Source organism: Eurytemora carolleeae, unplaced genomic scaffold, assembly GCF_000591075.1.
Source record: "Eurytemora carolleeae unplaced genomic scaffold, Eaff_2.0 scaffold477, whole genome shotgun sequence".
NCBI lineage: Eukaryota > Metazoa > Arthropoda > Copepoda > Calanoida > Temoridae > Eurytemora > Eurytemora carolleeae.
In genome coordinates this window covers 104,363-121,703 of record NW_019396365.1, presented here as the reverse complement: position 1 = coordinate 121,703, position 17,341 = coordinate 104,363, and the positions used below count along the sequence as shown (strand labels likewise).

Genomic DNA, 17,341 nt, shown 5'->3' with positions numbered 1-17,341 from the left:
GCAATTACATGAATCCAGTATCATCAAATAAAGTAAGTGTGTGCGCCCTACCTCTACTTCTAACCTCTGACAAGAATTTAGACAAAGATCTTGCATTTTAATCATCTTTTGGGGGATTTTCCATATTTTACCCGATAGAAGGTAAATCCCTAAATTCAAAAGTTTCCAAGGTGGTTGTTGAGCTTAGTATATGATGCTTTGTTGTATATCCTATAATAAAAAATTAGCATTTTTATGCAATTCAAAACTTTACTGTACTTTTCCCCGATATTTGGATCATCCCAGATCTTACTTTCTGAGACTGAAACTTTTGGTTGGTATAGTAGTCAGCACTGAATAATCCATTTTTTTAGATTATCAGACTGATCTTAAGGCAAGTAGTACAATAAACAGGCAGACCTCGTACAGACTATTTTGTTATATCTGTAACTACCCGCTCTAAAGGTTGCATGAACAAAGCTGTATTGTCCAGTCTGGACTAACCACTGCACGGGCAGCCGTAGTACAGAGCCGGGTGAGCCTTTCCGCCTCCGGTCCCAGTTTGTACTGTACCTAGCTGCATGGACAGGACTAGCCGGTGCTACAAGGTTGGCGCGGTCAGACTTGATGCTTCATAAAGGCTGAATTTACTTTTACTAGAGGGGCAAATTTGCGTGACTGTAAAGTCGATTCAGCACGTTATACGCAACAAATTTAGCCTGATGGGAAGATCACAGATCGCTTCTATACGGGACAGTATACAAAATTACCCCCCCCCCCCTTCTTATGAGATTAGTATATGTCAGCCATCATCTACTTAATTATATATTCAAAGCAAATTTCATCTTTAATTTTTTTTCAACTTTTAGATTGAAATCAATCAAAGAGCCAAGTATATATAATATATACACATGCTTACATAAAACATTTATGTACAATGTACATATATTTGCAGAATTACAGATTAAAGTAAAACAAATGATTTATTTTTGTTTAAGTATAGAACAATGGATATATTTGTGCATAAATGGAATATTTGTTTATTGAATAACTGACGTTATAAATGCATTATCTATACAAAGATACTGGATTTACAATAATATGGACTTTTTACATTATACCTATACAAAATGGGCGCTTTAAAATAAAGATTATTGAAAAATTGTGATTCCAGGTTTAAGGAATAAAAGTCAAAAATTAAGGAAAAAGTATTTACCAAAAAGGTATGATTTGAGCGGTTGTATGTAAAGCATACTATTGTTCCTACAGTTGTATAAAGTATACTATTGTTCCTACAGTTGTATAAAGCATACTATTGTTCCTACAGTTGTATAAAGCATACTATTGTTCCTACAGTTGTATAAAGTATATCATTGATCCTACAGTTGTATAAAGTATACTATTGTTCCTACAGTTGTATAAAGTATACTATTGTTCCTACAGTTGTATAAAGCATACTATTGTTCCTACAGTTGTATAAAGTATATCAATGTTTCTACGGTTGTATATTAAGCATACTATTGTTGTGTTTGTATAAAGTATATCATTGTTTCTACGGTTGTATATAAAGCATACTATTGTTGCGTTTGTATAAAGTATATCATATAAAGCATACTATTGTTCCTACAGTTGTATAAAGTATATCAATGTTTCTACGGTTGTATATTAAGCATACTATTGTTGTGTTTGTATAAAGTATATCATTGTTTCTACGGTTGTATATAAAGCATACTATTGTTGCGTTTGTATAAAGTATATCATTGTTTCTACGGTTGTATATAAAGTAATAAAGTAATTTACTGCTCTCTCGGGACTAAATATTTCTCACTTCAAAACATTAGTTTAATATATTCTCTACATAAATATACTTTCATACTTTACCAATACATTCTAATATACTTTCATACTTTACCAATACATTCTAATATACTTTTATACTTTACCAATACATTCTAATATACTTTCATACTTCACCAATACATTCTAATATACTTTCATACTTTACCAATACATTCTAATATACTTTCATACTTTACCAATACATTCTAATATACTTTCATACTTTACCAATACATTATAATATACTTTTATACTTTACCAATACATTCTAATATACTTTCATACTTTACCAATACATTCTAATATACTTTCATACTTTACCAATACATTCTAATATACTTTCATACTTTACCAATACATTCTAATATACTTTTATACTTTACCAATACATTCTAATATACTTTCATACTTTACCAATACATTCTAATATACTTTTATACTTTACCAATACATTCTAATATACTTTTATACTTTACCAATACATTCTAATATACTTTCACCCACTTTCATTATCCTTTTTTTTCTTCTTTTATTCACTTTCCTGTCCTTTTCTCATCCCCTTTCAAATTAATTTTCCTTTCTAACTCCTCTATGCAGAGTTCATTAGTTCAACAGAGTCTGTTTTAGATCCTTTAAGAGCGGTTAAAAGAAAAGAGAGATTGGGTAAGGAATCTATGAAGTTCTTTTAAGGATTTTTCTGGATTTGATTTATATTAGAGATCCATAATCAGTGTTTTCCCTTTGGTCCTATGTGAGAGACTTTGAGACAACATTAACCCAGATCTTTGTCATTTTCAAATCTTGCTTTACAACTTTGTTCACAATGTAAAAGCAAATATCAAGCTGTCTGACAAACATACTGCTTGAACCCTTGCTTATATGGTTGGAACAATTTTCAATATTTTTGACCATTTATAGAGTCTTAATCCTTTAAATATAGTTGATATTTCATAATATTTTTGATTTTTATAAATCAATATTTTGCTAACAACTTCCTTTCACAGCTGGCGCTGAATTTTCGAACATTCCTGGAAAATATGATGATGTCGTCTTCATTATCAAAAATCCTCGAAACAGAATTGAAAGTTTTCAATAGTAACTCTCGGGTCATAAAAAAAATAAAAAAATATTATGAAACATCATCTTTTTACGAATGCTTTGGAAAAAAATCGATAATTATGGGCTGTAATATCTGAATAATTTGTCTTAAAATTTCTAAATTTCAAAAATGTATGTTTTGACAAAGGAGCAATAATAACCCTAACCCCACATCAGCTTTCATAAAATCTGCTACTGTGTAAATACATAAAAAGAATTAAAAAACTAAATTTATTTAAAAATATTTTGCTTTAATAATAATACTATATGTCCCTAGAGTGCATGTTAAAAAGCAATAAACCTAAAATTATTCTGTAATATTATTTTACTGCTCTTCTCTGCAAACAGTATTCAAACATGTAGAATTTTGTTTTATAGATATTATTTTAGAATTTATTAAAAACAAAATTTATATGTCAGTATTATATGCATTATTTATATATAAATACGTATACATATATAAATTTTATTTTTATGCCTGCATTGTATCTAACCAACGTCAGAACGTCTAAACCTATGAGACCCCAATTTTTTTTAATGAGAAAACGGCAATTTACTTGCTGCCAATTAATAATGAAAAATAAGCATAATCCGATGGTAAAATTGCGGCTTGTATTTTAACAGTTAAAAGCTAAAATTATTACCAAAAACGGTGCGCTAAGCGCCCTTTAGGCTTATAGGTTTTCATAACATAAGGAAAAACCGTATTCATTAAAAAATTGAAAGGAATTGAATCATTGTCACAAACTCTGATTTTCTAATCCCTTTCTCTTTCCAACCTGTCTTTGACATTAGATATTTCAAGCTATGCAATATGTTAAATCACTTAATCTAAGTTAAAAATATAAACAGTTTACACCATCGGATTAGAAAGTTTAAGTTTGTGACAAAGACACGATTCCTTTTCATTTTATTTTTTTATTTATCCTTGAAACAAAATTTGATGTTTTGTCGCCATTTGAGTTCAGTATAAAAATCAAAATATGGAAACAGGTTTATTTGGGTTTATTCAAATGTATTTTGGAACACCCTCTATATATTTTTAAGATAACTAAAAGAACGTGAAAGAAGATGAACCCTGGATAATGGTCTTAAACGTCTATCAGGCACGTGACTCAAGTACTCAACAAAAACATATTTTTCAGACTAATTCCCTTCCAGCCAATAACCACGCCCACCCTCCCTCTCCCCCCTCTTTCCCTTCCCCGCCTCCCCTCCCCTGGAAGTCCTGATCATAAAACACTGTCATCTACAGGCAAAGCTAATGATATTTGGTGCAGAATGCAACCAACATTAGTTTCTCATCTCCTCAAACTTTTATAAATAAATCATCTAAATTTTGAAACAAAAATGTATGTGTTTAAAATTTTGATTCTAAATAACAACTCCCATAATTGAGCTCTTCTCTTTCAATCATTTCAGGCACGTTTTTAGTGTTTAGAGTAACAAACGGAAAAGTTTTACTGTATTACTATTTTTTACTGAATGTCTCTTTCAGTTTTAAGGGCAAGCAAATTATTAAAGACAGCCATGGCTTGATTCAACATGCTTCAGATAGTTATAAGTTATATAAATATTATTTGAGAAACAGAGAAATTTTTCTTGTAGAAAAAAATCCAAAAATGCTGATAAAAATGTGTTAAGTACAGACGTCATGGTGTTGTACTTGTAGGAGGCAAAGATATAAGAAATAAGATGAAAGCAGAAAAAAGTGATTTTGAGTATATTTCAACTATTTCGTTCTGAAAACAAAAGGTCAGTATTTTTACAGTTGATTCTATTTTCTATTGTATTGTTTAATATATGGATATTTCTTGTTTTAACTATAGTTCCCCTCGTTCTGGTATAATGATCTCTTTTACTCTATTGTTTACAGATATATATTATACATAGACATATTCTTCAGTACTTATTTTCAAGTAGTATATCAGGGATACAAGGAATACAGGTGATACAGCTAGAGGATACAGATATATATTATACATAGACATATTCTTCAGTACTTATTTTCAAGTAGTATATCAGGGATACAAGGAATACAGGTAATACAGCTAGAGGATACAGATATATGTTATACATAGACATATTCTTTAGTACTTATTTTCAAGTAGTATATCAGGGATACAAGGAATACAGGTGATACAGCTAGAGGATACAGATATATATTATACATAGACATATTCTTCAGTACTTATTTTCAAGTAGTATATCAGGGATATAAGGAATACAGGTGATACAGCTAGAGGATACAGATATATATTACACATAGATATATTCTTCTGTACTTATTTTTAAGTAGTATATCACGGATACATGGGATACAGATATATATTATGCATAGATATATTCTTAAGTACTTATTTTCAAGTAGTATATCAGGGACACATGGGATACAGATATATGTTATACATAGTTGTATTCTTCAGTACTTATTTTCTAGTAGTATATCAGGGATACATGGGATTCAGATATATATTATAGCTAAATATCCCTTAGTACTTATTTACAAGTAGTATATTAGGGATACATGGGATACAGGTGATACAGCTAGAGGATACAGATATATATTATACATAGATATATTCTTCAGTACTTATTTTCAAGTAGTTTATCAGGGATACATGGGATACAGATATATGTTATACATAGTTTTATTCTTCAGTACTTATTTTCAAGTAGTATATCAGGGATACATGGGATACAGATATATGTTATACATAGTTATATTCTTCAGTACTTATTTTCTACAAGTAGTATATCAGGGATATATGGGATACAGATATATGCTTTACATAGTTATATTTTTCAGTACTTATTTTCTAGTAGTATATCAGGGATACATGGGATACAGATATATGTTATACATAGTTATATTCTTCAGTACTTATTTTCAACTTTCAAGTAATATGTCAGAGATACAGGGACACAGGGGATACTGGGGGATACAGGGCAGGGGAAAGAGATTTTCGCGGTGAAATTTATTAAATTGTAAATTTCCTTCATATAAAGACGATTTTTAAAAGCCTCGTTCAATTATTTTGAAAGTACTTAAGCAAAAACTTGTAAGATATTCATACAATACAAATATATTTAGGAAACGTATCGTCTTCCATATATCTTTAGAAAAGGAAGTAGCCACATTAAGGATGATCTAATATGGATATGAAGCCAGGGTATTTAGAAACATCCTGCTCACACCGGACTAATCACGTCAATCAGAGTGAGCAGCATTCGGTTTTTTCTACTTGAAATCAAACGAGTTTTGGTCTTTAATTCAATAATCATTTACTTCACGGATTTCAAAATGCATATGCCAACAAAAAAGTATTTAATAGAAAAGGCTAACAAATTGTGTTTAATGGGTCAAATTGTGTGATCGAAAGTCACATCTTTCTGGAATATTGACAGAACCATTAAATCCACATCTGCTGCTGCCAAAATTGCCTCTATTTTCTAGTTGAAGAAAAAGACATCTATTTTGTACTTTCCATATTCATCTCTGCCCCTGCTGCTATCTACACGAATCAAGCATAAATTGATAGTACCAAATCTAGATGTTAAGTATAGTTTCCCGGCTTTGAAATTTTCCAAGCGGCTAGTTCCCCAATCTGTTCTAGCCACAACGCTCGATCCCCAGCCTTCTGACCGCTGCGCTCAGCCCATATCCCATCCTAGCCGCTTCGCTCAGCCCAGATCCCATCCTAGCCGCTGCACTCAGCTCATATCCCATCCTAGCCGCTGCACTCAGCTCATATCCCATCCTAGCCGCTGCAATCAGCTCATACCCCATCCTAGCCGCTGCGCTCAGCTCATATCCCATCCTAGCCCCCGACCCCCTTACAGCCTTCGGCTATACAGAGAGCCTAACCTAACCATTGGGAAGTTACCACTTCGAAAATACATTTGGGAAATTACCTAACAACCAAATTCTATATCTTTTATGTTATTAGTTTAGTTTAGTTTAGTTTAGTTTAGTTTAGTATAGTTTAGTTTAGTTTAGTTTAGTTAAGTTTAGTTTAGTTTAGTTTAGTTTAGTTTAATTTAGTTTAGTTTAGTTTAGTATAGTTTAGTTTAGTTTAGTTGGCCAATATTATTCAATTTTATGGTAGGTACCAATAATTGGCATTTTTTATGAATGCACAGTGAAAGCCAGAACTTCGTAATAGGAAGACGACTTTTATACCCTTGTCTTGAAATTGTATAATGAACATGAGAAACAACAATTGTACAATATAAACAACCCCCTGTAACTCAATAAGTGATTTTATAGGTTAACAGTGAAACTACGGTGGTAGGCGATTATATCAATTTCGATTTCAATTTTGATTTATATCAAGCTTTTAAACAGTATGGATACACAAAAGCATGGAAGCAAAGAGAATTGAAAAAAACTTCTTTTCAAGTCGTCTTCATTATATGGATATAATCGCCTACCACCGTATTTGCCTTGTAACACTTAATTGTTGCTTAAATGTCGTCTTCCTATTCCGGGGTTTTCCGGTTCTTACTGTAAAATGCATTGTTGTTTCATATGACCTACAGGGTGTCCCACGAAACATGACAATTGGTGAATAGTTTAGAATGTCTTCTTCCATAATTTGTTAAGTTGTTTAATACAAAGGGCAATAATAAGAATATTATATGGAAGTCATGTGTTAGTAAAATTGATTTAAAAGTAAAATATATTTAAGTAACAGATTTTTAATAAAATAAACTGCAATAAGCTTTTTATATATTTTTAGTGTATATGAAAGACGACATTCATTACTACCTACCGACTGTCATGTTTCGTGTACCAAAAGATTAAATATTTTTTAAAACATAAAAAAGATAAACTGCAAATACATTTTTATAAGAAGAAAAAACTTTAAGTACGCCTGTAAAAGCAAATCTGTCTTAATATAAATTACTAGGCTTTTAGAGCGCTTCGCGCCCATCTTCTTATTCAAAATTGTTCTCTTTGTGTTCATTGTAAAACAAACAAAAAAAGATTGGCGGATTAAAAAAATCCACGTATTTTCAAAATTTTCAAAAATCGAATTTTGTTAGAGGCAAATTTTTGAATTTGATCATGCATATATCTTGCCTGGGGTCACGCAAGGTCCCACAAAAAAATGTGGGCCCGATTGGTTCAGCCGTTTTGACGTTTATTGGATACAAACGGACAGACAAACAGACACCCAAACAAAGTATATATATAGAAGACATCTAGATATTAAAGTTTATGATTTTTAAAAACAAATTTTGTTAAAAGGCATTTCTTTTTGCAAGGAATATGGTTAAAAATATTTCTATGAACTTTTAAAATCAATTACGACATATTCCTTTTTGCTAATTCTTTATGATTAGTAAATCCCTTGTCTGTCTAGTGTCTAAGTTGGGTGTACTGATCTAGGTCCCCGACCCCGACACATTTTCTGATTTGTCACTTTACCTTCAATGCAAGCACCATGGGACAGGTTTAAGTAAATAGAAGTCAAGTGTAAACTTTGAAGTAAGGTATAGGTAATAGGTATGTATATAAGCCAGTCAAACCTGTATATAGCCCCCCCCCCCCTCTCTTACCAAGCAACCAAGCAACTATAGAAACTAGAGAGTGACTAGTAGAGTAAACACACCCAGTCGTGCATCTAAACTTGGCATGCATATAGCTTATAGCTTTCTTACATTTCTCTGTAGCTTTGATTTGTTATTAAACAACTAATAATATTTAAGTGTTCAGGGCATTAGCGGGTTAAATATTCAACCAATTTGCTGAAACTTTATCCAAATAAACAATAAAACACGTGGCATGAATAGTGAACAAACTGTGCGCTGAAAAGTAACGAAAACGGAGAAGAAAGAAAAAGCCATTTTCCTATGTAGTTTAACTCTTCGGCGCAAAATCCGCAAATCTCTGTCAGATGAATTACAAACTAATCCTATAATATTGTTTAAATGGACCGTTGCAATTCACAATACGTAAATATGGCTTGGAACTTAAAATTGAAATTACAGAAGCGTCATTTAATAGGCTTTCAATTCCGTTTTTGTAGGGGGCAACGTCCCCCTACATTAAAAGCACTCCCACCCCCCTTCCTTTTACGGCCCTGTTTGTTTTTTTTATGAATTTCTTAACAAACATGAAGAATTGACGATTTTTTTAATTATGTTTTAAATTTACTCTCGCGTAAAAAATGTTTAATTTGCGAACTTAAAAAGACTAAACAAAGTAACATTTAGTATCCTGTGAAAATCAATACATTTCTATATATAACTATATTTGAAGATTGTAACGTGCACATATAAAAAAATTAATTATTAGTTATGAAATCTTAAATTCTCATCGAAATCCAGTCATACAAAAATAATCCAGTCATGATAAAAAATTAAACTTTTTCTTGTTGAATTTTAAAAAGTCTTTTCATGCATTACATATGAACATGATTTGAACCGAAAAAGAATATTTTAAAAAAATATTTCTTCTTTTTCATGCAAACTAATGCAAACGTTAACTAAAACATGTTTAGATAAGAATGCTGAATAAATGGTTTGTTGTTCTTCTATCTTTAACCTACACAGCAGGTAAAAAAAGAGATTTTTTGCCGAATATGTTTTATAAACATAAAAGCAAGTTGTTAAAAAAGGCCTGACCCGTGTTTCTTTGTGTCATCTGATTGACAGACTACGAACAGGGTACGTTAACCAGAAAAGATGATTCCTTGCAGACATAAAAAATAATTGAATTAAAAATGCCAGAAAAAAAGACTAAAAAGGGTAAAATATTGATTTAAAAATGCTAGAAAAAAGACTAAAAAGTGCAAAATATTGAACTAAAAATGCTAGAAAAAAAAGACTAAAAGTGTAAAATATTGAACTAAAAATGCTAGAAAAAAGACTAAAAAGTGTAAAATATTGAATTAAAAATGCTAGAAAAAAAGACTAAAAATTGTAAAATATTGAACTAAAAATGCTAGAAAAAAAGACTAAAAAGTGTAAAATATTTAATTAAAAATGCTAGAAAAAAAACTAAAAAGTGTAAAATATTAAATTAAAAATGATAGAAAAAGACTAAAAAGTGTAAAATATTTAATTAAAAATGTTAGTAAAAAGACTAAAAAGTGAAAATATTGAACTAAAAACTTGGTTTATTTTGCCAAATCTCGTACGCTATTGATATCCTGTGTACGATGCTGAAAACCGCGTTTAACCTTTTGTTCCTCTTATTTGAATATGTACAGGTCGTTATTGTAGTTTCATTCTTCGTGGGTAACTCTGAACCAACACAGTAATAACCTGATAAAGTATAATAAAAGTCGTCTTTCTTAAGGCTTTATATTAAAATTAGAATTTGTATTTGCATCTGTTAAAACTCATAGTCATAGTTTGGATTAGAAAAATATGACTTTATTCCGCTTTAAACTGGTTATAACTTTATATCAGATACTGCTAAAGAAATCCTCAGATCTTCAAAAAATTGTAACAAAGGTTGTCTTATACTATACTGATTATACTGTATCTGTTGTACCGATTGTACTGTATCTGTTATACTGATTGTACTGAATCAATTGTACTGATTCTGATGTACCAATTGTACTGATTGTACTGTATCAATTGTACTGATTGTACAGTATCTGTTGTACTAATTGCTTTGTATCAATTGTACTGATTCAATTGTATCAATTGTATATTGTACTGTATTTGATGTACTCTAGGTGAACGTATAAGACCTCAGATAGATGTTAGTTATGAATATGTTGAAGAAGGAGATGCCCTGGATCTCAGGTGTAATGTTAGGGTGAGTTTTCAGATTTCATCGCAGGATTTATTTTTTAAGTTGAAACCTATACAAATTGTGTTTATAAGAGCAATTGTCCAAAAAAATTTGAAATACCGAATTATTTTTAAAGTATTTATATGGTAGATGGGCAAAACTAAGATACTCAAATAATTTTTTTGGGGCTGACCATCAAAAAATGTGTTCTCTTCGTAAATCTTTTACCTGATGTACTTGGATTATATTTTCTACACAAGTAAATTTATCTTAAAACCCTATATTTGACTGGTGTGTCTACCCTAACATCTCCGTTAGTTTACTAAAAGCAAATTCAGTTTAACTTTGACTCGGCTAAGTTTAATGTTTTGGGCCCATATAAAGTCCAATAGACAAGTTACAAAGCTAAGAATACAGGATACTTAAAAGATTTTTAAAAGTTCAAAACGAATTTCATGAATTTGAGATAGATCTCTGAACTACCTGCTTCCGATTTCTGCCGAACTTCAAGATTGAACCACCGATTTAAAAGTTAAAGATCAAGGAAGAATTTGAATCGTTTATTTAAATTTGTATATTTGTATTCAAATTCAATAAATTCGGTCCCAGCTTTTTTACTAATATTTTGTACGAATTTTACAAATATTTTGCATTTTTTAAACAAATGTTTTGTATTTTTTTTTCAGGCTCACCCTCCCTCATATACAATTAAATGGACCTGGGACAAATCAAATCTTGATGCAAGGTGAATAATTCAAGAAAAACTAAAAAAATAATTCTAGAAAATACAAGACAAAATGTTCTAAAAAACACAAAAGTATTGAAGTATCCTAAGAAGTAGTATTTGAAATAAAAAATGCCTTTTTTTAATTTTAATTTTCTTTAAATAACAGCTTTCCATCAAATAAAGATGGTTATTTAAACTTTTTTTGATATGAACTAATTAACATTTGAAAGTTTAAATTTTGGGAAATGTAAATACAAAATTTATATTTTTAATATTTTAGAGTTGAAACCCTAGATATCGGTTCCTCACATATACTCAGAATACATATACACGACAACAAATATGTAAGTTATATCTATATATATATCTAAATATCTATCTAAATATCTATCTAAATATCTATCTATCTATCTATCTAAATATCTATCAATCTATCTATCTATCTATCTATCTATCTATCTACCTATCTATCTATCTATCTATCTATCTATCTATCTATCTATCTATCTATCTATCTATCTATCTATCTATCTATCTATCTATCTTTCTATATATCTATCTATCTATCTATCTATCTATTTTTTATCTATCTACCTATATATTCATCTATCTATCTATCTATCTATCTCTATCTACCTATCTATCTATCTATCTATCTACCTATCTTTCTATGTATCTATCTATCTAGTATGACCTAGAGGGGCACTACTACTGTAGAGCTGAGAATGCTGTTGGGGAAACTGAAGCTGTTCTCACTATAGAAGGTTTTTATTTTTTTCTTCATTAGTTACTTGGTATTTATGCAAGAGACAAAGAAGAAAATTAATTTAAATTAGGAAAACGACGATATCTTCGTCATTGTTACTCAGGTTTTGTAAACCGGCAATTCACCTTTTTTAACTCGAACTTGACGGACCCTTTAATCCTTTAATCCCTTTAATCCTTTAATCCCTTTAATCCCTTTAATCCTTTAATCCCTTTAATCCTTTAATCCCTTTAATCCTTTAATCCCTTTAATCCTTTAATCCCTTTAATCCCATTAATCCTTTAATCCCTTTAATCCTTTAATCCCTTTAATCCTTTAATCCCTTTAATCCTTTAATCCCTTTCATCCCTTTAATCCCTTTAATTCCTTTAATCCTTAATCCCTGTAATCCTTTAATCCCTTTAATCCTTTAATCCCTTTAATCCTTTAATCCCTTTAATCCTTTAATCCCTTTAATCCTTTAATCCTTTAATCCCTTTAATCCTTTAATCCCTTTAATCCCTTTAATCCATTTAATCCCTTTAATCCTTAATCCCGTTAATCCTTTAATCCCTTTAATCCCTTTAATCCCATTAATCCTTTAAACCCTTTAATCCTTTAATCCCTTTAATCCTTTAATCCCTTTAATCCCATTAATCCTTTAATCCCTTCAATCCTTTAATCCCTTCAATCCTTTAATCCCTTTAATCCTTTAATCACTTTAATCCCTTTAATCCTTTAATCACTTTAATCCCTTTAATCCTTTAACCCTTTTAATCCTTTAATCCCCTTAATCCTTTAATCTCTTTAATCCTTAAATCCCTTCAATCCTTTAATCCCTTTAATCCTTTAATCCCTTTAATCCCATTAATCCTTTAATCTCTTTAATCCTTTAATTCCTGTAATCCTGTTAATCCTGTAATCCCTATAATCCCTTTAATCCCTACAATCTCTGATATCTCTTTAATCCCCATTATCCCTATAACCCCTATAAACCCTATAATCCCTGTAATACCTATAATCTTTGTAATCCCTTCAATCACTATAATCCGTTTAATCCCTTTACCCCATTATTTCCTTTAACCTCTCTAATCACTTTAACCCCTTTATTTCCTTTAATCCCTATAATCTTTATTCAATATTTGTTTATATTTTAGAGCCTGTAAATGGTAAACTGAAGATCTATGAGAACGTGAACGCAGCCGGGCAGAATACTTTTAACATGTTCATGTTCATGTTCATCCTCGTATCTAGCTTCATGAATATTATCTAAAATTATTTACATTTACAATGTTCATGTTCATATTAACTTTCATATTCATGTTCATCATAGTTTTCAGCATCTAATATCATGTTCTTGTTCATACTAATTTCCATGTCTATGTTTGTATTAAACATAAACATCTTCCTCATATGCATTAGAATTCTCATGTTCGTGTCAATGTTTATAATCATGATCAATAAACATATAAAGACCATTAATATTTTCATGATAATGCAGTTTTCATTCTTTATTTATGATCCTGCTTTCGTTCATCTTATTATCTGTTACATATTATTGTGTATTTACGGATCATGTCATGTTCATGTTTCTGTTCATTTATATAGTCATGCTCATTTACATACATTTTAATGTTTATGTTCATTTCATTTTCATGTTCCATTTCATGCTTATGTTCATTTTTATTATCATTGTGTTATTCATAACAACCATGTTTTTAATCTCAATACTATGATTAAAGCACAATGAAAATAAATCTTTTCCCAAGGGTTGTGTTCTCCGATGTTTTAGCTAAAAATCTTGATAGTTTTTCTCATAACTTGGCTCTTGGCTAGGGTTTCCAGCGAAAAGGAAAAATCGTTTCGCGAAATTTTCGCATCTTGCATGTGAAATCTGAAAATTTCGCGAAAAAAATTTCGTGAAATTTCGTTTTGTTTTCGCGAAAAAATGCGAAAAAGTATACAAAATCCGAACGAAATGCGAACGAAAATTTTCGTTATTTTTCGTGAAACGTTTCGTTCGCTGGAAACCCTACTCAAACAAACCTCAACAATATTTTAACAATGGCCCCGTTCGAGATAAGTTAAAGTTGAACTGAAACATCATTGCGCCACAACACTTTGTTTGTAACCTTCTACCTAAAGTGTTAAAAAAATGTAGATTAAATATTTTTATGCTAGCTTTGTACTGTATCTCCATACCTTATTATGGTTTAGTCAATGAAAGATTCACAAAAAAAACACTTTGTTATTTAATAATTTTACAATCCCGTCTCTTTCTGATCAGATATCGTAGAGAGAAGTTTCCTAAACCAGAAAGTGTCATTTAAAAAATTTGCATTGAGAATATACAGGTATTTTAATCATTCATTTATATTTTATAATACTTTTTAATTAATTCTTTTATATTTTATTTTTTTAGAAAACTTTTTAACGGATTTCGGAAAAGTGAATGGCGCGCGGCATTCTTAGATAGTTACGCAAGCGACAAGATAAATATTCAAATTCAAAAAAAAGGGATTGAGTCTTTGTCACAAACTCTGATTTTCAATTCCCTGTGCCTCTGGAATCCAATTTCGTAGACATTAGATATTTCAAACTATGTACCCTGTTAGATTAAATATTTAAAGTTTGAAATATCAAATATCAGGTTGCAAGGATAAAGGGATACAAAAACTTATGTTTGTGGCAAAGACTCAATTCCTTAGTGAAAAAATATTATAAAATATAAACTATATACAAATGTGTCGAAAGATAATCGATGACTATAGGTTGTAATATCTGAATGATTTGTTTGAAAATAAATTGATTTTTTACGCTCTAAGTTGTTTGAGATTTCTCATTTTGTATGGCCGCTAAGTTATTCGGTAGGAGACGTCTTTAACAATTTTCTCCTTATAGACGCAACAGATAGAAGTAAGATTAGTAGCGATCAAAAGCGCTTTTTTATCGCATTAAGCCTATACCCCCTTTCATTTTTCGCGAACACTCCCTTTAAAATCATCTGGGAAACTCTTTAAAATAGTATAGTATTGATTAATCTTCACATTGTACACTGTACATGGTAATTTTTTTACTATCGAGTGTATTTAATATGATTTGAAATATTCTGAATAATTTAAAATAAATATGCTTTTAGGTCTTTAATTTACAGCTAGTATACAGCTATACATACAATACGTGATGAATTCAACAAATGTAAAACAGTTTAAAGTTTAGTGTTGATGTGAGAGGACAAACTCTTAAAGGGACTGTATAGAAGTAATTTATAGTAATATATACAAATATAGAATTTCATGTCCGATCTTCTACGGTACCCTGTTTTCTAGAAAAGTGACATGTGCATTTATGCAGCAGGAGAAAAGAAGAAAACTGTCCGAAATTTTCCAGATAAAAAATGACGAAAGGTTTACAGGGTACCCTTGTGATCCGGACATATCGGTCTATGTCATTAATCTTTATTTTTTTCTCTCGTTATTTTCCAAGAAAGACGACAAAAAAGGATGAAAAGTAGATTGTATGAAGTGTTCAAAAAACTGTTCAAAAATATATAAAAGAATTCGAAATGTAAATTGTACAGCGCGTCCCAGTAAACATCATAACATGACAGTTCAAAGAAATATAATTCATTTATAAATATGCATGTTTATTTTTAAACAATACAATAAAGAGGTGAAGCTTAGTTCAGATGTACACAACCGACCTCCCTATTAATTAATTAATTGGGAGGTCGGTTGTATACATCACGATTTGTTTACGTATTATAACACTGTACACTTGTATATAAAGTGATCGTATTTCTAAGGGGTGGTTTTATGGAGATATTTGAATATTAGTATTGAAAATTAGATAGACACCTAATATAGATATAACGAAGACGAAGACATTTTTATCCAAAATATGCACAGGATAAAACTCAAAGAAGATTATTCAGAAATTCGTTTAATATCTTTGTAGGCAGAAGAATGAAAGAAGAAAAAAACTAACATTCGTCCAAATTCTAATAATTTGGTTTTATTTAAACATAAATAAAATTATATTTTTGAATCTTTCTTATAATTACTGTGTGTTTATGACAATGCAACAATACCCACAAAGGACGAGACAATATTGGAGACAGAAACTAAATTCAACCTTGGTTAAAGTCTACCAGATCATTAATCTTAAAAATCTTATACTTAAGGAAAAGAGGATCACTATGAGACTTGGCTTTTGAGTTATCAATTAATATTATTGCTCGTTTCTGTAAAATGTGAATTTGTTTCTTCCCCAGGCTGAAATTCCATATTCTATAATAAATGATCGAAATAAAGAGTTGTAAATGGTTAGTTTAATATTATTAATTCAGATCGAAACAAAGATTATTGGTTGTATTTAATGAAAGAATATAACTAAAAGACAAATAAATTCTTGGTGTGCCTACTGAGAATGAAATTCAATATGTACACAATAACCTTCCCATCGTCCCCCCCCCCCCGGCCCCTTCTCTTTCTGCTAAAATATGGTAGACGTTTTGAAGCCGTAAGGTAAATTTTAAAGCAAACCGTTCCGTTTCAAACCGGACCACACCAAGCCGAACAAGGCCAAACCAAGCCGAACCAAGGCGAACCGTGCCAAACAACGATTTAACAGTTTCTATATATCTCGTAGCGCGCTGAAATTCCCTTCCTAGCTTTCTCAGGATATATACCGATATAGTTGGTAGAGTAGAGGACCATAGTTCACATTGATTCAACAACATTATAGATATAACAAGTGAAAAGACAATAATACGTTATTATCTATATATATATATAGATATTCAGAAGTATAATTTTTTTACTTTTTTATAATTGCTACATTTTTTGTCAATGATAAATTGTGTATTGGTATGATATGATGGAGCGAAATAGTTTTAATTAGGTTTAATTTAATCTAATCTAATCTAATCTAATCATAAATATTGAAACCAAAGAAACTAAACACTTCTTTCAAACATGCCTGAAACTTATGTTTTCTAATTCTTATACATTACAACCTGATGGTTTTTAACTTCTTCAAACTTTCAATATATGAATTTTACTAGTCAAACAATCAAGGTCTAGACCAAAAGGTTGAAAATATATAAAGGGTTTAATTCGTTTGTTATTTTGTAGGCTAGACTGTGAGATGAAATGTTTTGCAATAAAATCAAATTCTTTTTATAAAAAAAGTGGGAGCA

The 17,341-nt window shown here is 30.3% G+C and overlaps 2 protein-coding genes across 2 annotated transcripts in view; both read left to right on the top strand.

Moving 5' to 3' along the window:
- LOC111701791 (limbic system-associated membrane protein) overlaps positions 1–17,341 on the top strand; it is a 30,346-nt gene that overhangs the window by 5,145 nt on the left and 7,860 nt on the right. Inside the window, exon 2 of the mRNA XM_023473213.1 lies at positions 11,062–11,066. The gene's annotated coding sequence lies outside the window, so the exon portion shown is untranslated. The remainder of the gene's footprint in view (positions 1–11,061; positions 11,067–17,341) is intronic.
- LOC111701790 (uncharacterized) lies at positions 9,381–14,322 on the top strand. The gene is made up of 6 exons (XM_023473212.1): positions 9,381–9,480; positions 10,611–10,693; positions 11,356–11,414; positions 11,677–11,740; positions 12,085–12,160; positions 13,299–14,322. The coding sequence occupies exons 1-6, from the start codon at positions 9,432–9,434 to the stop codon at positions 13,412–13,414; spliced, it is 447 nt and encodes a 148-aa protein (XP_023328980.1). The 5' UTR covers positions 9,381–9,431; the 3' UTR covers positions 13,415–14,322.

Bases quoted from the DNA above. Each gene is read 5' to 3' on its own strand.
- LOC111701790 (XM_023473212.1), top strand. From the start codon at position 9,432: ATGCTGAATAAATGGTTTGTTGTTCTTCTATCTTTAACCTACACAGCA. The intron at 10,694-11,355 runs GTGAGTTTTCAG...TTTTTTTTTCAG, and splicing joins ATCTCAGGTGTAATGTTAGG to GCTCACCCTCCCTCATATAC. The intron at 11,741-12,084 runs GTAAGTTATATC...CTATCTATCTAG, and splicing joins ATATACACGACAACAAATAT to TATGACCTAGAGGGGCACTA.